Source organism: Manis javanica, chromosome 10 (genome assembly GCF_040802235.1).
Source record: "Manis javanica isolate MJ-LG chromosome 10, MJ_LKY, whole genome shotgun sequence".
In the NCBI taxonomy this organism is placed as follows: Eukaryota; Metazoa; Chordata; class Mammalia; order Pholidota; family Manidae; genus Manis; species Manis javanica.
The window spans coordinates 8535660-8560309 of NC_133165.1; the positions used below are offsets into that span (position 1 = coordinate 8535660).

The following is a 24650-nucleotide window of genomic DNA, read 5'->3' on the forward strand; positions in this document are numbered from 1 at the left end:
GTGTGTGACGGGCAGCCAGGGTGCCAGGCACCCTGGAGGCATCATTGGTCTACAGATTGGGGTGCTCAGCTGCTCAAAACCCTGCGGGGCTCTGCTGGTAGACAGCGTCCATCCCCAATTTGGCCCCATTTACCTCTTCACCCTTGTCTCCTACCCCTTCTCCCTTGCTCATTCCACTCCAGCCACATGGGTCTCCTTGCTCGCTTTCAGCTTCACAAGGCATGGTGTAGCCTCTGGGCCTTTGCACAGACTGTGCCTTCTGCCCAGGACACTCTTCCCCAGACTTCTGCATGGCCCACACCTTCACTTCCTTCTGGTTTTCACCGAGAGAGGCCTTTTCTGACTCTCATATTTAAAAACACAGTTCTTCCCTCCTTGCCACTATACTTTTCTTCTCTTATTGCCACTGTATGATTTCCCTCACCAGATAGTTTACTGATCTCTTTGATAATCTGCCTTCCCTATTGGGATGGAAGTCAGCTCCTCCAGGACAAGGATTTTTTTTTTTTACCTTGCATTTAAAATTTTATTCTTAAACTAAAAATTGAGAGCACCTAGGTCAAATAATAGCCTGATGTTCTTGTCACCCATCAGATCATTACATTCTTTTTTTTTTTTGAGAGGGCATCTCTTATATTTATTGATCATATGGTTGTTAACAACAATAAAGTTCTGTATAGGGGACTCAATGCACAATCATTATTCAACCCCAAGCCTAATTCTCGTCAGTCTCCAATATTCTGAAGCATAACGAACAAGTTCTTACATGGTGAACAAATTCTTACATAGTGAATAAGTTTTTACCTGGTGAACAGGGCAAGGGCAGTCATCACAGAAACTTTCGGTTTTGATCACGCATCATGAACTATAAACAATCAGGTCAAATATGAATATTCGTTTGATTTTTATACTTGATTTATATGTGAATCCCACATTTCTCCCTTATTATTATTATTATTGTTATTTTTAATAAAATGCTGAAGTGGTAGGTAGATGCAAGATAAAGGTAGAAAACATAGTTTAGTGCTGTAAGAGGGCAAATGTAGATGATCAGGTGTGTGCCTGTAGACTAAGTATTAATCCAAGCTAGACAAGGGCAACAAAACATCCACGGATGCAGAAGATTTCTCTCAAAACGGGGGGGGTGAGGTTCTAGGCCTCACCTCTGTTGATCCCCAATTTCTCACCTGATGGTCCCCCTGCGACTGTGCCTGTCTTAGGTTGTTCGTCCCTTGAGGAATCTTACCCGCAGGACAAGGATTTTTGTCTGTTTCACTCATAGCTTTCTCTATGACAGATTCTATGGGCCCGAAGGCACACAGTAGGCAAGCAGTGATGAGTGAATTCTTTGGTCCTTCCAACAACCTCATAAGATTGGGGCTAAATCTGAGGAGACTGAGACTCAGAGGTGAACATATTTGCCCAAAAGTCACCACAGGAACTGAGTGGCAGAGCCCAGATTCAAATCAGATTTCAGACTCCCATCTCATGACCTGAGTCTAGTGGCTTGAGACTGTGGGATTTCAAGATCGAGAATATTTCAGAATGAATCTGAGTGACTAAGGGCGGCTACCATCTTTTAATTTTTATCAAGTATGTTAATTCAAACAAGCAAAATAACCACTGCTGGCACTATAATTTTGTCAAAGAATGAGCATTTTAATATCAAAAAGGTCCAAAGGTCATAATTTCAAAATGAAAGACAGTGCCTGACACTGATACCTATAGCTGTAGTTTAAATACAATAGGCCTCCAATGTGTTTATTTTTCTCATTCCCTCGAAGTCTGGTCTAAATGTCGATCCAGGCGATGTGACTTTGTGTGAGTTAATTCACCAATCTGTGCCTCAGTTTCCTCATCTGTAAAATGGGATAAGAAGTGCGCTTAGCTCAGAGTCATTGTGAGGAGTGAATGAGATCTAATCTGAGGGAAGGACTCAGCATATAATAAGTGCTCAATAAATGGTCCTATTTGTTATTGAGTAAATAAGAAAACCATTTTTCTCAGGACTGGTGGTGGTTCTCAGGCCAGCGTTTGGGGACCACTTCCCCAGGCCAGGGTAAGAGAGGGCTGCGTGTGTGGACGCCAGCAGGACTGAAAACTGGCTTCTGCCTCGAAGATGAAAGCTGCTCAGGGGCTTTATGAAATCTGCTCAGAGCAGAAGGGGGTGGGGTCCCCCTGGCGGGGGTGGGGGAGGTAAGGCGCTGGGGAGGCAGGGAAGGAGACGGGGCCTCAGACTGGGCCGACCCTCTGCGTCCTGTTTGAGCCCCACCGGGGGCTGTTCTGGGGTCTTATCTCTGCTCTTTGCCTCCTAGGCTGGGCCCTGTCTTGGGCCCCCAGGCTTTCCCCAGACTGGTGAGGATCCTTGAGGCCTTTTCTTCCCTTCAGCATCTGGAGTGAGTATCCATCCCGAACGCTCCCCACACTTTGGTGTTGGATAGCCTCAGCCCCTGCCTCTGAGCCACCTGCATGGAGAAGGGCCTTCTCTTCGCCCTCTCTCTCTCTTTTCCTGCTTCCTCAGTGTGGCTGGTGTGGGGGACCAGGTGGCCCCACTCCCGGGAGGGGACGGCAGATGGGAGTCCCTGATAATAAACAAAAGGCTGAATCCTTTTGTGACCTTTTCCACCTCCAGCCCCATGTGCTGCTCCCAGCAACCTCCTGGGCAGGCACGGTGGGTCAGGAAGCATGATCCCACCCCACGATTGTGGTCCCAAGAAGTTAAGGAAGTTGCCTGAGCTCATGGGGCTCCCAGGAAGGAAAACAGGGATTCAGGTCCATGGGAGTTAGATGCTTGTCCCCTAGCGGGCCAATTGGCACCCCCAGGTGATGAAGACATGCTGGGCTACAGGGAGAGGGAGAGGAGGGGACCTATGGCATGCTGGCTGATGGCCCCCCATCTGATTCCACTTGCAGCCTAGACTCACTGAGTGAGAACAAGATTGGGGATGAGGGGGTCGCGCAGCTATCAGCCACCTTCCCTCAACTGAAGGCCTTGGAGACGCTCAAGTGAGTGGTGTGGGCCTGTGGCATTTGGTCCCCCAAGTCCAGCTGGCTTTGTAATTCTTTGTTTCATCCACCCATTAATTCATTTACTCATTTCATTATTTTATCATCCACTCAACCAATCATTTTATTAACTCAATCAACAAAAATTAAGGAACACCTACTACATGCAGGCACCATTCTAGGCCCGGGAGACCCCGCCTTAAACAAAACAGAGCCCCTGACCTCAGGGATCCTCCAGTGAGGAGACACCCTGAGCAAGAAAACAGATGAGTCCATAGTTAGGAGGCATATAGTAATGAATGTAAGCAATGTTTAGTGAGAAAAAAATTATACTGGGGATAAAACAGAGATAGATTAGGATTTATGGGTAGAACATTATTACCAAGATAGTACATTTCTATTTTTAAAAAACTCTTGTGGGTTTTGGGAAATAGGAGCTGGATATGAAGCAGGAGAAACAACATAATTTTTCACTGAACCATAAAGGTTCAGAGGAGGGTGTCCTCAAACTCTACCTGCACCAGGGCAGCTACAGAATTCACCAGAATTCACTTCTGGATTTCCTTGATTGTAGGACACTAAGACTTCTTGGGGAATTTATAATTTTCTAGGCAATACAGGGTAAGCTAGATTTCCGTCTCTCCCTCTTTGCCTCCCTCCTGTCCCTTCCTTCACTTCCCTTTCTTTCTTTTTTTCTCCACTTAAATATTTATTGAGCACTTACTGGGTGTTTGGCAGTCTGTAAGCACGGGCCATAGTAAGGAACAAAACAGACCCAATCCCTAGTTTTGCGATACCGACAGCCATTAAACAAATAACAGGAACACTAACTTAATGACAGTGCTGAAAAGTGGCCCAAAGGAAGAAAGGAGTGCTGTAAGATCACGAGCAGATGTCCGGGAGAGCCCTCTCCCTCTGTCATCTGCACCCTCCCACCCGCACTATCCCATCAGCCACAGGATGTGACAGTATCTTCTTATCTATTAAAAGTCTGCACAAGTCCACCCGCAGAGCCATTCACAGCTCACCGCTCATGACTCACTGAGGTAGACGGGTCACGTGTCTGCTGCTCTGGGCTGCCCCTTGAGGAAGCAAGGGTTCCCCAGCTCTGCCTGAGCCCCAGGTGGAGGGGTGCTGATGGGAAAGGGGCATCCAGGCTTGGCCCTGAGTCTGTCCCCTCCCCGTGTCCCTGCAGCCTGTCCCAGAACAACATCACTGACGTGGGCGCCTGCAAGCTCGCTGAGGCCCTGCCCTCGCTGGCTGCGTCCCTCCTCAGGCTGAGGTGAGTGGGGCCCTGCCATCGGCAGGTGCTAAACTGGTGGGCTGAGCGAGGGCAGAGAGCCCCTCTGTGCCATCCGCAAAGCCTAGCCACTGGGGCCCTGGGAGCAATCACTACTGGCTGGTCTGCCTCACTAGTGTTGCACAACTTGGGTGGGTGCCATTCACCTAAAATCCAATATGAACACAGCCACCTGGAGCTGGGAAATGCCATGCCCCCGGACAAGATCTGAGGAAAGAGCATCTGACAAACTGTGGGCAAGTTGCTTACCCATCCCAAGTCTATTTTCTCATCTGGAAAATGGGTACCATCCCTATGGCCTATGGAAAGCACTTGGTGCAATGCTTGGCTCTGCTGTGCCATAATTATTGGTCCTCTTTCCCCGGGAGATGGCAGGGACCAACCTGTTCTGGAGTCCAGGTGATTTCTAGAAGGCTGACCATTCAGACAGCCCTGGCTTGCTCTGGTCACTCGTACACCAGTCTGTGCCTACACTGCCACCTTCTGGGGGGCATTGCATAGCACTTCCTGCTCTTTGTTACTTCCAGCCTGGCACCTGGTGGTACTGGGGACTAATAAGGGATCCTAGAGCATGGACCAGAGCCCCAGTTGTTCACCTCAGCTTTGCCAGCTTTCCTCTCCCACAAGGCAGGTAGGAACTTTCCTTTATTCCCCAGCCCTCATCACCTGCTGAGGACAACCAGAGTCAGAGCCTTCCAGTCAGGGTCACCGCGTGCAACTGTATAGGTTGTGTACCATGCAACTCGTAGTCTCCATGATTGGCACTCCCTAGACCTGTGCGGGGCATCTAATATTCTCTATATCAACCGTGGGCCGGAAACTGTGCTAAGAACTAGAGATACATCTATGAACAAAACAAATGTGGTTCTCACTTTCAAGATTCTTGCATAAAAATTAAGTAAGCATATGCATACATAAAATATTTTAAAAGAGTGATTCATTCTGGGATGGAAACTCACAAGGTCCCAGGAGAGTATAATAGGGAGTCTTGAATGCACCCAGGAGGTCAGGAGACCTCTGAGGAGGTGACCCTTCCCCTTCTGTGAGAGCTCTCAGGGACAAGCATTCCAGGAAGAGGGAACAGAAGATGCAGAGACCCTGTAGTGGAGAAGAATATGGGTCTTTGAAGGCCAGAAGGACCCCTCTGGCTGGCTATAGGGAATGAGGAACAGAGGGTGAGAGATGAGGTAGGACAGGTCTGGGGAGGCCAGATCATAGAGGCCCTTGTAGGTTGGTCAGGAGGGGGGTTTTTCCATTGTGAATGGAAAAGTGAGTGGGGTATATGGAGGTAATATCTGATCTTACTGACACTTTTAAAAGCCTCATATTTTATGGAATCTAAGATGCCATCCATTGTAAGACACTCTAAGCGTTAAAATGCAGTGACATTAATTAAACTATGACACTTATTGTTTATCAGAGACATACTGAATTCAATGATACTCAAATGTGAACACGTACAACCTGGCATGGATGAAATAGGGGAAGAACCCTCTGTGGGGAGGAGGGAGGGCCTTCCGGCCTCTAAGACCCACCCAGAAAGATTCGGTAAAGCCTGTCTAGTTTGTGCCTGGCTACTGGCTAACTCCTGACATGAGGAGCTTGCTGGAGTTTAGCTTGGATCTGCTTTGCTGCAGTATAGACCTGCTGCTTTTACTTGCAGCCCTGCAGTGTAGCCCTGAAGCTGAGTCATGACGAAGTCACAGTCTTTAAATTAGAACCATGTCAGCAACTGGCTATTCAAAGGACGCTTGTTAATGAGCACACAGCTCAAGTTGACCCCAGCAACACCTGTCCTGCTGATGGTGGCTGTAAATATGCCACAGAAACCAAAACCAGCCCAAGGACTCTGGGTTTTGCTCTCCCTGCTGTCCCCACTGCCAGTCGTACCCCTTACGATCACTCATATAACCCTCACAAAACCCCCTGGGATGTCGTAATAACCAGAGCCAATATTTGGTTCATTCCATGTGCCAGGGCCCATTCTGGGTGTTTAACCATCAGTAATTCATTTACTCCTCCCCACAATCCCTCTGTCATGCCCCTTTTATGGAGGCGGAAACTGAATCACAGAGAATTTAAGTGACTCACCAAAGGTCACCCAGGCAGCAAGCCACAGACCTGGGATTTGAACTTGGGAAGTCTCAGCAAGGAAGCTACAGTCCTTCTGCTTACCCAGACTCCTGTGACCACAGAGAAGCAGCCTCAATTCTCTGGGCCTCAGTTTGCCCCTGTATGAAATGGGGCTGGGTGCAGATCCCCCTGGGCCTGCACCTCCAGCCCCTGCCCTGACCTCTGTTTCCCGGCAGCCTGTACAATAACTGCATCTGTGATACGGGAGCTGAGAACCTGGCACATGTGCTCCCACAGATGGTGTCCCTCCGGGTGCTCGAGTAAGTTGGAAGCCTGGGCAGCAGTGGGTAGCAGGGGCCTGGGGCTTGGGGAGATGAGAGGGTTCCTGCTGGCATCCTGGGAAGGGCAGGGCTGAGATCTGATTGTTGGGAGCGTGGTGGTGGCCTTGGTCTGGGGCTGGATGGTCCCAAGGGCCTGACCCCAGGATGGGTTTCTCTCCCCAGTGTCCAGTACAACAAGTTCACAGCTGTGGGGGCCCAGCAGCTCGCCACCAGCCTGAGAAAGTGCCCTCACGTGGAGACGCTGGCGTAAGTCTCTGCAGCCCCGGTGGGTGGAGCACCAGCAGCTCTCTAGGCATGCTCCTCACCAGTGTGCAACCAGGCACTTCACCCCTCCAGGCCTCAGTTTCTTCATCTATGAAACGGGAGTGATAACAGTGTTTACCCTCAAGCAGTTTGGGTTGAATGATATGAAATTGCTTATAGTCAGCCATTTTTGACCTTCAAAATTGGCAAGTTTGTTTGGTACAAACTTATTTCTTATTATACCATTATGGTGTCTAATATCACATATTGGCACTGTATACTCTCTCAAAGCACTTCCATCTACAGTTACACTTGTCTTCTAAGAGGGACAGGGTGGATCTTTTAAGACCCATTTTACAGAGGATAATAAGGCAAAGAGGTTAACGTTTTTGAGGTCACACAGCAAGACAGCAGCAGAACCAGGTCTAAAGTAAAGGGTCTTGGGGCTCCTAGGTGTCTCCTGTCCCTAGAACCCCACACTGATCTGGTCTTGCCATGTGGCAAGTCCCCAAGGTTCTAGGCTGGGTGGAAAGAAGGGTTAGGGGAAAGCTTTCACTGGGGGCTCTGGGCCACCCTCTCTTCTCTCACCTGGCTGCTACATGCCATGTCCCACCAGGATGTGGACGCCCACCATCCCATTTGGCGTCCAGGAACATCTGCAGCAGCTGGACTCACGGATCAGCCTGAGATGATCCTGGCTGTGGCTGGGATGAGGTAACAGGTGGGCTTGGAAGGGGACAACTGCAGGGATCCCTGGGGTCAGTGTCCTGTGAAGTTGGGATCTATAAAAAGTAGTCAAGGGTGACAGGTGGGAGCTAGCCGACCACCCCCGGACTATGAACCATCCGGGGCACCCTGCCTCTATGCTAGTCTCGGTGGTGGAGGTGTCTTTGAAAGGCTTTGAGGACTTGGGCCCTAAAGACCCTCGCTGTGACCAGTCTTGGAGATGGGGGGAAGGACAGGGTGGGTCAGCCATCTGCAGCCCATGGCCTTAGCAATAGGAAGATCTCCTCTGAGGACTGCCAAGACCCCCTACTTCTGTTTCAGCCTGCTGGGTGCCCTGGTGCCCCACACTGTGTTCCTAGGAATTTGCTCTACAACCTTCCTGCCTCTCACTGTGCAGATGACGGTCCCCTTACTTCTGTGCTCCCCTGATCTGTGACACCGCCTTCCCCATTCCCACCATCTCCACAATGCTCTGTCTATGTGTCAGGCTGGTCTTCCTAAAGCTCCCTGACCAACCCCCTCTGCTTACCTCCTGCAGCACGTTCTCTGAGGACACTGACCTCGCTGGACCTTGAACTGGTCATTTGTGGGCACAGCTCTTCTTGGGCTGGCCCCTGCCCAGCCATGGAAGGGACAGACCCAGGTCGGCTCCAGGCCCCTTTGGGACCCAGGCTGATGACAGCCCTGCTCAACCACTGCAGCCCTGGCGGACGGATGGGTGCCTGGGGGCAGCTGCAGTCCACTTGGGCCCTGAGCCATTCATTCCCTGCAGGACGCTCTGGACAGTCGTGGCCAGTTCAGAGTGAGGGACTGAGATGGCCGCATCTCTGCCTCCACGTGCTCTAACAGCACATCCTTGGGCTCTGAAGATACCAGCAGGCAAATGTGGCCTGGCAGCTGGGATTCTGTGGTGGCTGCTTTCTGTCTGAGGGACTCACTGTTTTGCACTAACTGTGTTTGCTGAGGCCCAAGTGAGGCCTGGCCAGGCACGCTGGCCCCAAGCAGGGAAACAGCTGGTGGTACACTAATGGAGGAGGGGAGGGGAGACGGGCTGGAACCACACCTGTCTTTTCTGCCTCCATTTGTGTCGTTTTCACTACATTATAGATGGTTTTTATCTCACAGGAGGGCACAGTGCTTGAATTTTTGCCATGATTACTATCTTGGGGTGCTTGCAGTTCCTGTTATCTAATGCATCGCAAACTACCCCAAAATAAGTGGCTTGAAACAACACACACATTAACTTGCTCACGTGTCATTCAGGCAGGGCTCGGTGGGAACAGCTCATCTAGCCTGGGCCTGGATGGTTTGAAGGTTCACTAGATGCTGGCTGGGAGCTGGGGGCCTTGCTTCCCCTAAGGAACTGTCAGAGAGGCACCTCTACACAGGGGCTAACTTCGGCTTCCTCAGAGCACAGTGGCTGGGTTGAAGGATGATCACCCAGAACAGAACTGGAGTAGGGCTGGGGATGGAGAGAGACCACAGGGAGAGGTTTTGTTCTTTGTATAACCCAGCCTTAGAAGCCATATTCTTTAGTTTGACAGTCCAACTTGGTCCATGTCCTGTCTTTCCAGGAAGGGTTTTTTTATGGCATCCTAAGGCTCAGTGGGAAGTTCATTATCTGGGACATCAGTGAGGTCGGAGCACCAGAAGCCTTGCAGAGGGAAATGCCTTGCTCTGCCTCTGTCTGACCCACGCTCTGTCCTGAGAGCCATTTCCTGGCTAAGCTGGAAAACCACCTTGGGTGGCAAGCCTGGAAGGGACTTGGCAGCATTGCTCTCCATGCAGAGAGCTGACGGCTTGGCTGTTGTTTTTCCCTAGGAATGGCCTGCTCGGCCAGAAGCACTGATGTGGGGTAACTGGGCTTTCTCCTGGGGGCAGTGGGACCTATCTGTTTAGCCCTGGTGCGTCAGCCCTGATGCCTGGCTCCCAAACTGTCCTCCTTTTCCCAGCAAGTGGGAGTCGGGGGTGGGGGAGTGTCAGAGCGCTTCAGACACCTCTGCTTTCTGCTGAGGCTCAGCTGCAAAGGATATCAGGTGTTGTGACCCAGATTTGGGTGTTCAACAGCTCAGGGACCCCCCCCCCCTTGTGGTGTCCCTGCACTTGGGGACTTTGTGAAGTCCCTGGAACTCCCAATTGTTCACCGCTGGGGGTGAGCACTGAGCCAGTCTCCCCCCAGTCCAGACATCTACCACACCCTTCGCCAGGTGGGGAGGGCACCACTGGTCCCACTGTGTGGTCTGTTCAGAGATGACAAAATTATAGTCAGAGGCCTTAATTAATCATATTACTGACTTTTAAATGATAGCTACCCTTTATTAAATGAGTTGATACATGTAAAGCACTTATCACAGTGCAAGAGACAGTCAGTGTAGGAAACATATTAGCAATTGTTACTTTGTACCAGGCACTAGGCTAAAGTGCTCCTGCTCAAGAGGGACCAAAGTCTAGGGTCCGCAGCATGGCCTCTGGAGCTGGACCGCTTGGGCTCAATGCTCAGCTCACCACTTGTGCAGATTACTTCACTGTGCCTCAGTGTCCTCATATGTAAAGTGGGAATAATCACAGTACCTTCCCCATGGGGTCACACAGACAGTCGATGAGCCTGGCACACAGCTGACGGTGTGTTAGCTGTCCTTATCGCATAGGACAGCTCCTGCCTTGGCCTGGAATGTTCTTCCCAGCAATTCACATGGCCGACTTCGTCTCATCCTTCAGTACTCGGTCCAGAGGACAGCTCCTCAGCAAGGGCTACCAGACTACCCTATTCACCCCATCCCTCTCCACCTGCCACCCTTGCCACTGGTGTACCTTCTTTGCACTTATTTATTGTGCAGTCTGCTCTTGTCCTAGGATGTGAGCTCCAAGAGGGAAAGAACTTGTCTGCTTTGCTCACTACTGTGCGCTCTGCACCCAGTGAGGTGCCTGCACATAGTAAATGTTCTGGAAATGTTTGTGAATGAATGATCCTCACCCCAGCTTTGCTAAATTTATCTGCTTTATTCACTCCGCAAATACATATAGAGGACACAGTGGTGTATTCTGTAAGATGCTCAAGGTCCCTACTCTGGTAAGCCTTGTGTTTCAGTAAATTAGAAAAAACCCCCGGGCAGGTTGGGGTGGCTGGGCAGTCTGTGCACTGCAAAAAAGCACCCAAGCAAGACAGATGGCCAGTGGGCAGCTGTGCTTGCCAAGCTGTGAGTCTGGTGTGGAGCCATGTCAGCCCAGTGGGGCACCTTTGTAATGAACACAAAGTCATTTATGAGGTATGTAAATTATCGTCCCCATTTCACAGATGATGTGACTTACCCAAGGTCACACCCCTGTAAGGAGTCAAGACGCAAACTTGCCTTCTGACTTCTTTGGAGTGTCCCTGTGGGCACACGCATGGGGTGCTGAATTGTTGCACAAGCCCCATTTACTGGGTAGCAGAAGCAAGGCCCAAGAAAGTGCGGCATGTCACGTCTGGGGTCACACTGTACATTAATGACATGATTCCATACTTACTGTGTCTTTCAATGCCTCACCTTTCCCCTCAGGCCTCTCTCCCAATGCAAATGTCTCCCCTTTCACACTCACCTTTTCCTTTGGCTTCTCAAGTGTCTTCTGTCGCCATTTCTCAGCATCCCATGTCTTTAACCACATGAAGACAAGTGGTGCTGTGGGTGCCTTTTCTCTTGAGTTCTGCCAGAGAGGTACCTCCCCACACCTGTCTCCTCACCTGTAGAATGGAGCAAATCCTTGTACTCACCTGACACGAGTTATGTGGAGGAGCTTGAGAAAGCGTCACGTGCTCTGCAGACTGCGGGGGCTTACTGCTGTTTCTTCACGTAACCAGAAGCCACCTGGGTTCACCCGTCTTTTGCTTCCCTCCCTCCCTCGCCATCACCCTCTTTGAGGTCTTCCACCGGCCCAGCACAAGGCCTCCCACGCCTCCCACTTCTCTGGGACTTTCAGAGGCCCCCAGGCCTCCCACCAGCCCCTGAGGCTGGCCCTGGCTTCTCAGGCTTGTGGAAGCCGGGAGGGGGCCAGTGTGGGACTTGGGGACTCCCTCCAAACCCTGCTGGGTCTCCGACTGCAGAGCCCCCGACTCTCCTGCTCTTTGTCAGCCGTGAGGCTGCACAAGGACCCCTTTCCCGAGTCTCCCATTAAATACAGGCAGGGCCCCCACGGGCTGGAGTTGCATACAATATTTTAATTGAAATAAGTCAGCCTCCCAAGTATTGCTTTTACAGGTTTATCGAAATCAAGTATTCATACCACTCACATTTTCAAAAAAAAATATTCCGGCCAGAGGAGCAAAGCGGTCCTCCCCCAGCGTGACGGATCAGTTCTGGCAACCTGATTAGGAACAAGCAACTTGCAACGAGTGCGGCGGAACCAGGCCCTCGGCCCCTGATGCGCTCCTCGGCTCCTTTCCCTTCTGAGTCACTCCCTGCCCCTGCGACCAGCCTCGGGCCAAACCCGGCGCGCTGAAGACTCAACTGGCATCGAACAGCTGGCAGTCCCAGAGCTGGGAGTGTGTCCGCGGGTGACGTGTCCTCTCTGAAGGTTAAGTGGGGGAAGCAGGTGCAGCTGGGGGTGAAGAGCGGGGAGGCAGACCCTGGCTGGGTTCCTGTAAACGTCCGCCGCCGTTGCGAAGGGCCAGAAGCCGGGGCAGGGCCACTTGTGCGAAGCTGTAGGTAGGGGAGGCCTCTGGGTGCCCACACCATCCCCCTGGGGCGGGGGCAGACGCCTTTCCCACCTGGGCATTCAGGCTCAGTCTCTGCACCCCACCCTCTGGGGTCCGGACAGGAGCCTCTCTGATGGCACGGAGCTTTCGAGGGGAGCAGGCCTAACAAGAAGGAAAAAGGGGCATTACTGGAGCAGAAACGCTGCCCTGCCACCCTGCCAGCAGGGGATCTGGACCCATCCAGCAGGCCTCAGAGACTCGAGGTGGGACAGGGAAGCCTTCCTCCATCCTGTGTCTTCCAGAACCACTAGACCCCACAGACTCAGGCTTGGGGGAGGTTGCCTATACTTTTTATTAATGACTCCTCTTAATGAATCTGCCTGATTTCTGAGGACCCTGGGCTGGAGAACATGTGCCATTTCACACAGGAGAGGATAAACTGACCATTACTGGGAGGGAGGAGGGGGACCCTGGTGCCTGAGGAAGAAGGGCGGGCACTCAGAGGTCACCCAGGGTCTGCTGGCTGACTTGGTGCCAGGGCAGTGAGCAAGCTCTGGGTAGTGGGGAGGGCTTGGCAGCACCCCCCACCTTGCCCGGAAAATGCTTTGCAGCCTACAGGAAGGCTGTGGCCACAGCCAAGCGACTCAGCAGCCCCACTTGGCTCATGCTCCTGGGACCTGGCACCACCCCACTGCCTGGCCCTTCAGCTGGTCCCCGTTTCTTGTTTCCTCCTCTGTGTCCAGCTGAGTGCCTCTGCTGCACCTCTGTGCAGCAGCTTGTACTCCTGGACCCATCCTTTCGCCCCAGTTCTGACCTTCATCTTTGCCAGCTCAGACTATTCCTTCTGCAAACGTCACTGAGCATCAAAAAAAACCTTACATGTTTAACACACAATGTATGATGTTGCTCATCAGGATGCTGTTGGCATTTGGGGCAGGACACTTCTCCAATGCAGGGGCTGTTCTGGGCACTGCAGGATGTTCAGCAGCATCCGTGGTCCCTGACCACTAACGCCAGAGGCACCCCCAGGCACTGTGACAACTAGAAATGCTCCCTTGCCCTATTTCCAAGGGCCAGCCGAAAGGGCAGAACTGCTCCCGTTGAGAACCGTGCATTTCCACAAGGTTCAGAGATGCCAAGTGACCTGCCTAAAGCTGCACAACTGTTGACAAGCAGAGCTGGTACTGGACTGGTGACAACAAAGGCATCAGCAGTCAGGGCAGCTACCACTTCCTGAGCTTCTACTGTGGGCCGAGTCCAAGGCACAGGCTGTGGGTGCCTTGCCCCATTCACTCCACTCACCCTTCCACTCACCTTTCCAGGGCCTGCTGACCTGGCAGCTTGCACCTGCGGGGACCTGCCTCTCTGCCTGAGGCCTATCCCTGCCTCCGGAGCTGGCCTGGCCCCTAGGTTGCCAGCACAGGCAAAGCTAATGTCTCCCAATGGCTGCCTTCCCACCAGGGACAGCAACCAGGTGGTGGATCAGTACCCTGGCTCCCGACTCTGAGGCACAGCCTCCATCCACACTGGCTTCCGGAGTTGCTGAGCAGTACTGCACCCACAGCCTCAATGGTGACTACACGGTGATGCGTCCTTTCCCTGTCTCACTGCCCCACTCCCCACCAGTACTTCCTGGGATCGTTTGCCAAATAAATGACTCGCTCTTGACTCTTGTCCCAGGGTCTCTTCCTGAGAGAGCACACCTGAGGTGGGACGTTACACGGGTCACTTCATCCAACCCTCCTAACAATCCCAGGACTTACACACTATTATGATTCCATTTTACAGATGAAAACACTAGGGTTCAGAGAGGGTAAGTCATTTCCTAAGGATGCTCAGCTCTCCGGGGCTTTCCCACACTGCAGATTTTAAACATTACATAATCTTGTACCTCCTGTGTGCCAGGCCCCAAGCTGGATGCTGGGGACCCTGTGGTTGAATGCAGCCCCTGCCTTTGACACAATCTAGTGAGCGACTTCAGCCTAAGGTAACACACCTGACAGGACAAAGACCAGGAACAGATGGAGCCTGGAGCCTGGGGGAGGCTGTGCACAAAGGGAACGCCAGGCAGAGGAAGGGCAGGTAACAAGGGCATAGCAGGTTCTGGCACCTCCTGCAGTGTGATATGGGGTGGGCAGGGGGGAGAAGGCTGGCATGGGGACACATGGTGGGAGAGGTGAGCAGGCGCTAAATGGGCCAAGTTTCTCATGTCCTCTGCCAGGTTCATGTTCTAGAGGCCAGCTGGGAACATGTCCTTTTCTGCTCGGAGACCTTCCCTGGCTCCTACTGAGGACACAGGCAAGTCCTCGAGTCCTCGGGCCAACCCTGTCTACCCACCTGGCCTGGTGTGGAAGGGAAGCCCAGCCTGCAGCCAGCACATCCGAGAGCACAGGCGTTAGGAATGTGCTCACAGGGTCCCTGCCTGTCCTGCCAGGAGCCCACCTCCTTCTGACCTCCCTCCTCCAAGGAATCTCTGGGGTTCCCTGTGGGGTCAGTGGTTGGGGGGCTCCTGAGAGCGCCGGCCTCCAGGAACCTGACACAGAATGACTTACTGAGGCTCACCCTTCCTGGGGCTCGCTGCAGCCGTCTCCAAGACAGGGATCATACTTGGGCCCATTTCAGGCTCGTGTGGATGGGGTGTTAGGACATGGGATCACCCCACAGAACAGGGATGTGCTCCTCTCCTAGTCCTGTGACTCGAACAGCATCGAGTTCCAGACGAGCGTCAGGCTGGCTGGAATGCCGCGGTCACAGACACTAACCTCCCATCGGAACAAGTCGGGGCCTTCAGGCGCCAGCCCACCAGGTACACTACCGCTCTTCATTTTCATTGAGTTTATCTGTAGGCTCCCCTTCTATTTATGGCAGGTGATGTCTGATAGCAATATAAAGCTCCTCTCTTTTCAAAACAGTAATCTCTTTTTGAGAAGAGGGCTGATTCAAAGAAAATAACTACATAAATAATAGTTCAGGCAATAAGCAGAGAGAGCAAAAGTTATTGATGGTCTTGATCCCTCGCACTCCTCAGAGAATTAAGGGGACCAGAGAGGGCAGTGACCTGCCCAAAGTCACACAGCAAGTGTTGAGGTCATGGGCCCAGTCTTCGTTTCTGTGGCTGGAGGATGTCCTGGCACCTCTCATCTGTACCAAGCCTGCAGCCAGCACGTCTGTTATAGATCAATCCCCTTGTTCCTCTGACTTGCAAGTTGGGTCTTGCATGAACGAGAATCTCAACAACATTGAGGCATTTATCAAGCACTTTATGCTCACCTTGTACCATCTGCTTTGATTCATGTCTTAGCTTATTTAGTACTCAAAACAACCCTAGGAGGTGGGGCCAAGTAGGATCGTCATCCCAGAATTCCAGATGTGGCTCAGAGAGGTTAAGTAAACTGTGCAAGGCCACACAGCTTGCAAAGGGCAGAGCCAGAATTTGAACCTCCGTGTTCTGACCCCACAGATGTTCCTCTCAGCACCTTAGGGTCATCTTTTCCTCTAAGACATCAAAAGCCCCAGGCCGAAAAGCATCCACGGCCGTGTGCCTCCAATCTTCTGGTATTAGAGAATGACAGACAATTCATTAGCCATTGGCTGTCTTGTTTTCTTTCTTTTTGAACCTGTAACTTCATTCCAGGCCACTCCCCAGAGCTGGACAGAGGGAGTGGCCAGCTGACTCAGTTGTCATTAGAATGACAAGTGGTTATTTGACCCATTTTAAGAAGTAATGTCCCAGTTTGATACCTTTGTGAAAAAGCTGCCTCATTTGGGATTTGGCTTAAGTTGAGAAGATGACCCTTGTGTCTTACGGGTGCTGGACTTGTTGAAAGGGGATTTTTTTTTTTTTTTGCAGTTCAGCCATCACCCTGTCCTACTCCTCTGGAGCCACCAGGGCAAGGGCTGGAATGGGCCTGTCTGGGGAAATTCTGGCTTTGCCCCTTCCTAGCTTTGTGACCTTAAGACAAGTTACCCAATCTCTCTGAGCCTGTTTCCACATCTGAAATTAAGTCAATGCCCATCTCATTGCACCGACTGTTGTGAGGATACACGGTCATGTTAGTGGAATGCCTGCAATACCCAGCGCATACAAGGTGTCACTGCATGGTGGCTCCTCTGCTGCTTGTCCCCACCTGCTAGGCCACCTGCTGGGCAGGGGGCACGTCCTCTGAAAGGAGAAGCCCCTTTGCTCCTTCAAAGACTCTCCTGCTGGACATGAACTGCTCATTCTTCTTTTTCCATGTACCAAACCATCAATTAAAGTGGCTGGAGGCAGACATCACCCACATGACTTGCTCAGCGTCTCCGCTGTGGCTCAGTCTGCTGCTGGTACATGGCCGGAAGGGGATGGGAAAGGAGAAGCTGCTGTCCGCCTGGGTCCACAGCCCTGATGGAAGCCAGTGTCCTGGAGAAACGAGGACTGGTTTCTCAAACCTGGGTCCTCGTTTATGTATCAGCTATTGGTGCTCCTCAGCTGCGGGTTTTGTGAGGATCCTTGGTTGAGAGTGTCTCCAGCTGGTCTAACGCTTGGAGGTCTTCCAAAGAGCCCAATATTTGCCCAATGTTTGCCCAGGAGTCTTGCCACATCGAAGAACTGCCTGGACAATTATTTATTTAGTATTTTAATTCAATGTGCCTTTTCTTAAGCTCCAAGTTTTCAAAAGGACCTTTATGTCCCTATTATTAATAAAAACAGTATCATTTGTCATACACAGAAGGCAATGTTAAAAATAAATACAATGAGGATGAAACTATTAGTTCTAGCTACATACTCCTGGCCTGCAAAACTGAGCCTGGGCCTGATTTCTCTGGTCGAAGGGAACGTAGCAAGTGCCTGAGAGGTGTCAGGGCACCTGCAGCCTGGTCCCTCCTTTTTGGGGTACTCACTGCTTCATGGGGACACCCACAGCACCCCATTCAGAATGTGGCAAAGAGGCCCAAGTCAACCACCTCAGGGCTGAGTACCTGGGGCAAGTCACCAAACCTCCCCAAGCCTGTTTCCCTCCCAGTATAATAAAGCTTTTCCCTCCTGCTTCCCGGGGTGACATTCAGGGGAAGTTACAGAGACATGGGAGAGGCAGTTATTTTTAGCCATCCAGCTAAGTCCCCTGCCGGCAAGGAATCCCAGAAATGAAGGCTTCCCCTTCCAGGGTTGACTGCAACTGAACTGGCTCCCAGCCACACCTGGCTTAGGATGGGATGACAGTTGTGATGGCACAAGTCACCACCGCCCTTGGACAGCTTCAGAGGCTGTCCAGAGACATACCCTCCTTGGTGACTGGCCCCCACGGAGGGGAAGGGGACCTGAGGAAAGGGGAAGGCTTCCTAGGCTGGGCCCCTTTGGGCTGCCACACTGTCAACACTGACAGTATAATTTATTAAAAAGAGACTCTAGGCCCTTCACCATCTCATCTGATGTCAGCCTTTAAGCAGGTACTGCTATTATCCCCATTTTACAGAGAAGGAAATTGAGGCTTGGGGAGGTGTAGTCACTTGTCCAAGGTGTTGGAAGAGCTGGGACTCAAACAAGAATCTGACTGTCCAGCCTCTAAGCTATACTCTTAGGGGGACATGGAAATGGCCTTAAATGACACTGAGTCACACATCATGAGCGAGTGATTCACATTTCAGTCCTGGATCCATCCTTGGATTACTATGAGAAGTTCTACCTCCGTGCTGGTGTATCTTCATCACCTGACAGTCGCTTATACCCTGTTTGAACATAAAGCAGGACAGAGTCCTTGGGCCTTGAGCTGGCTCTGTATTTGGCCAGAAGTTAACGACTTTGGCACTTGCTTTTTTTTTTTTTTAGAAGAGCAAGGTACAGGCTTTTATTTAGAGATAAAGTGAAAGGACAGAGCTCGCGGCTCACGCCAGGAGGGGACAAGAGAGTCCTGGCACTTGCTATTTTTATCCATACCTAGGAATGCTCATTTCTCTTTTCGGTGACATAAACATTCTTCTGAAATATGTTTACAGCAAAAGTCAATTTTTTAAAGATTAAGTACTAAAACTAGTGGACTTAATCATAAACTGTAAGTCTTAAAGGGAGAAAAAGTAACTTTACAGTGCAGACACCATCTTAACCAAGAGATAAATTAGTATCACCAGATACTAATGAGACAGACAGACGTCATGTGTCTCCTGATATGATGTACCCAGGAGGACACACACCCAGGTCTCTGTGGTGTTGCTGCCGGAGATGCAGCATTGGAATCTAATCGGGAGAGTAAATGTTAGATAAACCCACACTGAGACACATTCTATGTCACAAATACCAAACTTGTGCTCCTCAGAAATGTCAGTGTCATGAAGGATAGAGACAGACTGAGAGCTGGTTCAGACTGAAGGCTCCAGACACAGTTAATGCAAAGGGGGATCTGGGACGGGATCCGGGGTCTCGACTCCCTCCTCTTCACTGTGAAAGGTCACTATTTGGACGATTGGTGAAATTTGAACAGATTCATAGGTTAGCGTGGTCATTGGATGGCATCAATGTAAAATTTGCTGATTTTGACAACTGTACTTTGGTTATGCAAGTGTATGTCCTTGTTCTAAGGAAATACACACTGAGATATGTATGCATCAAGGATGTACTATCTGTAATCTGCTTTTGAAAGGCTCAGATTACACATATGTATATGTGTGGATACACATGTACGCAGACACATACAGAGCGAGCACATGTTGCATATGTGCATGAATGTGGCAAAATGTTAACTGTCGTAATTAGCGAATTTGGGTGAAGGGTATATGGTAATTCTTGGTACTCTTCTTGCAACTTTTGTGTACTTATGAAATTATTTCAAAGTAAAGTTTTATTTAAAAACAAAACTCGGGAAAAAGAGTGAGAGTGCCTAAGTGGCGGGCCTCACAGAGCTGTGGGTGGTATTCTGAGGACAGGGGCCTCCCTGGAGGCCCACCCCCACCCCCACACACTGGCCCCAGGAGGCTAGCCTGTCTTTCCCTGCTTTGTTCCCTTGGCCCCTCACTCCCCCTTCCTGGGCTTTAGTTTCTTATTTATGAGATGGGCGTAATTTTGCTTCTTTTATTGTGATCTTGATTTCCCAGAAGCAGACTAAGCCTCTTCCAGAAGTCCTGGGAGGTGTGTGTGTGACAGTAGCTAGACCAGAAATAAAAAAAGTTGAGGAGCCCTCAATTTCTTAGTTCAATGCAACTGACAGCAGGGCTATGAGTGTTTTTTGGATGAAATCTCCCGTTAGCATAACTTGGGGCCAAGGGAGTGGGCCCCCTGGCAACTCAGCTGTTCTGAGACACAGTTGGGGTCTTCTCCTGTCCAAGGGGGCAGCCAGCACCCATGCACCTTGTGGCCAGCATCCTTCTAGGAGAGCCTCGTGTCAAGAACAAGTAGGCCAGGAGGTGCACCTGTCTCCCCGTGCCACCATGGCCTGCCTCTCACCTGGGCCACAGTCAAACCTTTGTCCTAGTTTCCCTCATCTGCTCTCACCCCTGCCTAGAGCTCCACCCCCTGCCTGTAGGATCTCCCATGACCTGAATCTTGTGCCTGTGGCCCTGTAGGTGGTTTGTGTTTCTAAGCAGGGCAGTGAGATGCCAGGATGTTCTGATGGCAGTGGTACAGAGGGACCAGGGCAGGAGACCAGGAGGAGCAGCTGCGGCACCCAGTCAGGAGGCTGAAAGCCTGGGGACCCTGCAGTAAGTAGACTGAGGGGTCTGGGCCCCTTAGCTCTGCTAGCAACACTGTCCTGGCTGTGCACCTCTGACAGAGAGGCGCCTCTCTCACAGCCCACTCTTTGTGCCAAGAGAAGGCTGACAGACACCAGTGCTTCATCAGGAACAGAGACAAATCAGTCCAGCTGAGCCGCTCCACATCAGAACTGCATGAGGACTCTCTCTAGCTCGCAGGCCAGCTGTGGTGGCCTTTTCTCCTGGGAGTCAGAGAGCTCTTGATCCTCCACTCCCTGCTCTTGGGTAATGACGGAGACTCTAGAAAAACCCCAGAGCCAGCTCTCCAGGCCTCCATATCTGGTGGCCTTTGGAGAACACACAGCAGTGGGGAATGTCCTCTGAGAGTCCCGGGCTAGGAAGGCAGAGTGGCAAGTCTGTCCCAGTAGTCCAGACCTGGACCTACCCAGCACCCAGGCAGCCCATCCTGTTCTGCTCATTGGGGGATATAAATATCCCTGCATGAGTGAATGTGCAGGTTTACACTTTCTCAAGGCCCGAGTGTACCCTTTCTGTTCTATCTGATGGTTAACGATAATAGGAGGTAATATGAATGTATCACTTACTGCGCACGGAGAGGTCTAAGAGCTTTATATATGCCTCATCTAATCCTCACAATGAGGTAGATTTCTGTCCCTACTTTAAAGGGGAAGCCTATGTGCAGAGAGATACATAGCATGCCGGAGCTCACAGCTAGGATTAGGTTATCTGAACCTAGGGTCCTTGCTTCTAATCATGACCCTAATGTAGGTGCTCAACAAATGTTTGAGTGACTGCATTACGTGGGCACCTACCTAAGAGAAAAAGAGAGCAAGCAGAGTGAGCGCACTTTTTTATCCTGGGGTCCATCACGCCCCACGGCCTTAGCCGGTGTTTCCATATGGCTTGTGTGTAATGTGAGAATGTGTCCACACGGGAACAAGTGAGAGAGTAAGGCCCAGCTACCAGTGTTCCTGTGCTCACAGAAAGGGGCCCGGAGACGAGGTACAGATCTTTCCCAAAGGCTTTTCCTGCTGCTAGCCACCTGCCCCCCACCCTGAGTGTGAGCTTCCCCAGTTCCTGGGGCAAGTTCTGCCTCGACTTGCCTTTGGGAATAGGGAAGAAGCAATGTTGTCCGTGGCTTCACTTCTCCAGGCTTGAGTACTTCCCACAGCCTCAGGCTCCCTACCTCCCTGGGTCAGGTCCTGCCACTTTGAAAGCTTTGCAAAGGTGACCCCACGACACACTTGGTGGTGTTTCTGCCCTAACAGGGTTTGCTGCAAAGTTTGTCAAAGCATCTAGAACTCAGTTTTGGTTTAGTGTATGCCAATGTTTTCATTTGGAAGGGGACGTGTTTCTGTTGATGTGAAGGGTAACATAAGACATTCTTCACCAAGTTACACTGTCTAAAGTCAAGGTGTGGACAGGGAGGTGTCTTGGGATCCCCAGGGCCTAGCATGGGGCCTGGCAGAGGAGCAGCCAGGGCCAGCTGTTGAATGAATGAATGAGCAAGTATCCAAAGGACCTAGAACCAGGTGTGGTGTATGGCCAATACTCAGTATGGGTTTTGAATAGATTCCACAGATTCCACCTTCAAGAGGAGTTCTCAGTCTGCTCACGTCTCTCCACCTTTACTCACCTTGCCTCATCTGAGGCAGCTTCCCTGCTTCCACACTCGCCCCTACAAACCTTTCTGCCACAGCCAACAAAGTCATCTTGGCGATATGTGAACTGGAACTGCGTCCACTCCTGCCTAAAACCTTCTGATGGCTTCCCACTGCTCACAGCCGTGGCTTTCCAGGTCCTCCACAGCCTCCCCCACCCCCGCCCCACCAGCCTCACTGACCTCTCCTGGGGCCACTCTCCAGCCAGGCAGCCTCCTGCTGGTTGCTGGAAGATCCAACTCTCCCACCCTGCGCCCTTGGAACTAGTCCCCTGTGCCTGGATTGGTTTCCCCCAGATCTTCATATCTGGCTCCTTCTACTAATTCAGGGCTCAGCTCAAATGTGTCATCTCTTTAGAGAGGCTTTCTCTGGCCCCACACTCCTTTTCTAAAGCAGCCCATCTCTATTTTTCTGCTCTACTCACTGGACATTTATTGAGTGCCTACTAGATGCCAGGTGCTGTTCTAAGTGCTGAGGAACCAGCAGTGAACACAATAGGGGATGGCCATGTCCTTCTTACATGTCTTCATAGCTGTCAAAAAAATCTGATTATCTTGTTTGGGAACCTGCTGATCTTTTTCACTAAGTGTCAGGAGGGCAGGAGCTGAGTCTATCCTGTTCACTGTGCTCACCCACTGGGGTACAGTTAAGTACTCAGTAAACATTTGTTTAATCAAAGAAAATGAATGGATGGATTGATGGATGGATGGATGGCAGGCAGGCAGGCAGGCAGACTGGGTTGGTCTTCAGAGCAGCTGACACACACTTAGCTCTTGTTAAGACCTCACTGAACTCAAATGAAGCTTTTATCAAAAATAAATCTTACTATCAACCCCTGACCCTAGCCCCCCACACTACTGCCAGAAGGTCCTGCCTGACTCTGCATCGCTCTCTGGCAACGGTCATCTTGGCAAAGCCAGGCAATGGTGGAAAGGGGTTAAGTCAGCCTATTGGAGTGAGTGGCATTAGTGTCCATTTTCCCAAAGGAGCCCTTGTCCACCACCTCAGTGTCCCCATTCATTGCTGCCCAGGCCATGTGCCTGGTGATACTGCAGCACTGTGTGGCTGAGGGGCTCAGCCAAGGAGTTCCTGATGCCCCGAGAACCGTTACCAGACCCAACAGCCTGCCTGTCTCGCTCCCATCTTGTGTACTGCCTCTCTTCCTGGCTGTGTGACTTTGGCTAAGTCTTCCGCCTTCCTGGACCTTCATTTCCCTCCAAACCACACACAAAGTGGGGCCAGGCACACAGCTGGCTGCAGCCCAGAGGCAATCAGGGCTTTAACTCTTCAGTGCAATGACCCTGTGGTCCTTTCTCCTGCTGGCCCATGAGTCCCTTGAGGCCTTGCAAACAGTGCAGGCAAAGCCAGACCCAGCTTGTCAGGCCTGTGAATGCAGCCCCTGCAGATTCAAATGACAACCTGGGGCACCCTGAAACCTGACTCCCAAACCGCAGCAAACCCAAGGCCAAAAGGAAGTATGGGGTTCTCTGCTCAAGGTCTCTCCCTTTCTCCTAGAAGCAGCTAGGAGCTCTTACTCTCAAGTCTCCACCTGGTCCCCCCATGGGCCAGAGGACAAAGGTTGTCAGTGCCTGGCTCCCTACCTCTTCTGACACTCCTACCCTTTCAGGGCTAGTGAGCACCCACAAAAAGCCAAGGTCATTACTAAGCCAGGCTGCGGATCAGGGAGTTGCTGACAGCCTCAAATGGGTTTGGGTGTAAAGACTTTTCTACAAGCTGTGGGAGTAAGGTACCATGGCTAACCAAAACGCCACTTAGGCCCTGCGTCCCTTCCTCTCTTCAATAGCTGTCACCTTCCCTAGGGAAATATTCCAGTCCTAAATAAAGGCCTAAGAGGGGCGTCTGGCCATTCCTGGCATTCAAATAGACTTGGAGGTGGATGGAAGGGAATCATAAGCCTGGGGAAGGTGTGTGTGTCCGGTCTGCCGATACCACCCGCTTCCTCACTAGCGCCCCAACCCACCTTTATCCCGCATAGAGAGGACACTTACAGGCCTTGGAGGCCAGAGAGGGCCTCGTCCCGAGGGACCCATCCCTGGCCAGACGGTGCCCCCAACCAGCAGCGGCGGCATGATTTGGGCGGCTGTTCCGGGCCAAAGGTTGCAGGTCGTTGGGGAGTGGTGGGACGGCAGCCAAGACTACTCCAAGTAACCATCAAAGACGTCGAGCTCCGAGTCGGCATCATAGAGGCCGGAGCCAGGGTCGGAGAGCACGCCGAGGTCCACGAGCGCCTGGTCCATGTCCTCGGGCAGGAAGACGAGGCCCACGTTGAGGACGATGTACTCCATGAGAAAGGCGTAGTATAGGATCAGCACATTGACGAAGAACAGGCCCACGTAGAACATAGAGGGCAGCAGCGGCGGCGGCACGGAGGGAACCAGGGGGCCCAGTACGTCCAGGTGGGCCGCGACCCGGGCGCCGGGCATGCAGGGGGCGGGGAGGGCGGCGGCCCGGCGATCCCAGCGAGCTCAGCCGCTGCGGCGTCCGGGCGGCCGGCGAGGGGGCAGTTCAGCCATCCAGGGGCGCCCCGGGGCTTCACCGAGGCGGCGCAGGGCCCCAGCAGTGCCCCACGTGGATGTACGGCGGCCCCGGAGGACGCGGCCCGGCCCCCGAAATGCGCCTGGCGGGGTCACCAAAGCCCCAGATGTGCCCACAAGGCCCTCTCGATCCGCCTAGCGGTCCCCGCGAAGTGGCTGGAGGCTGCCCGGCTCCTTCGGTGCGCCCCACTCGCGCTCACAGGCCCTTACAGAGCCGGCGGGGACCCCGCCGCGGTTCAGTGTCGAGGGCCAGTCCCTGCGGCGGTCTCTCCAGCCCGGCCCGGCTGTTCCTCGACTCCCCTCCGCGATCCCGCAGGCCCAGCGCCCATCACTGCGGCGGCCGCGTAGCACTCCAGGACGCGTTCCGAGCACAGGCTCCGGCGCGGCCTCGCA

At 52.1% G+C, this 24650-nt stretch overlaps 2 protein-coding genes across 5 annotated transcripts in view; one reads left to right on the forward strand and one right to left on the reverse strand.

The window, feature by feature from the left end:
- Window positions 1-8811, forward strand: part of CIITA (class II major histocompatibility complex transactivator) — a 43929-nt gene extending 35118 nt beyond the window's left edge. For 3 of the 4 annotated variants that reach the window (XM_073214750.1, XM_073214752.1, XM_073214753.1), the window contains exons 14-20: window positions 2316-2396; window positions 2914-3006; window positions 4202-4288; window positions 6616-6699; window positions 6883-6966; window positions 7580-7677; window positions 8228-8811. In XM_073214750.1, the coding sequence (XP_073070851.1) occupies window positions 2316-2396; window positions 2914-3006; window positions 4202-4288; window positions 6616-6699; window positions 6883-6966; window positions 7580-7655 (505 nt within the window). In that variant the 3' untranslated portion in view covers window positions 7656-7677; window positions 8228-8811. Of the gene's footprint in view, window positions 1-2315; window positions 2397-2913; window positions 3007-4201; window positions 4289-6615; window positions 6700-6882; window positions 6967-7579; window positions 7685-8227 lie in introns of all 4 variants that reach the window. The other variant, XM_073214751.1, reaches the window with a different exon arrangement.
- A 3053-nt stretch (window positions 8812-11864) lies between these two features.
- On the reverse strand, window positions 11865-24650 carry DEXI (Dexi homolog). The gene is made up of 2 exons (XM_017673797.3): window positions 23712-24650; window positions 11865-12523 (listed from the first exon to the last, which is right to left on the reverse strand). Exon 1 carries the CDS (start codon window positions 24144-24146, stop codon window positions 23859-23861), a length of 288 nt encoding a protein of 95 aa, XP_017529286.1. The 5' UTR covers window positions 24147-24650; the 3' UTR covers window positions 11865-12523; window positions 23712-23858.

What these genes read in the sequence shown, in the direction of transcription:
- DEXI (XM_017673797.3), bottom strand. Translation starts at nt 24,146, where the DNA reads ATGCCCGGCGCCCGGGTCGCGGCCCACCTGGACGTACTGGGCCCCCTG.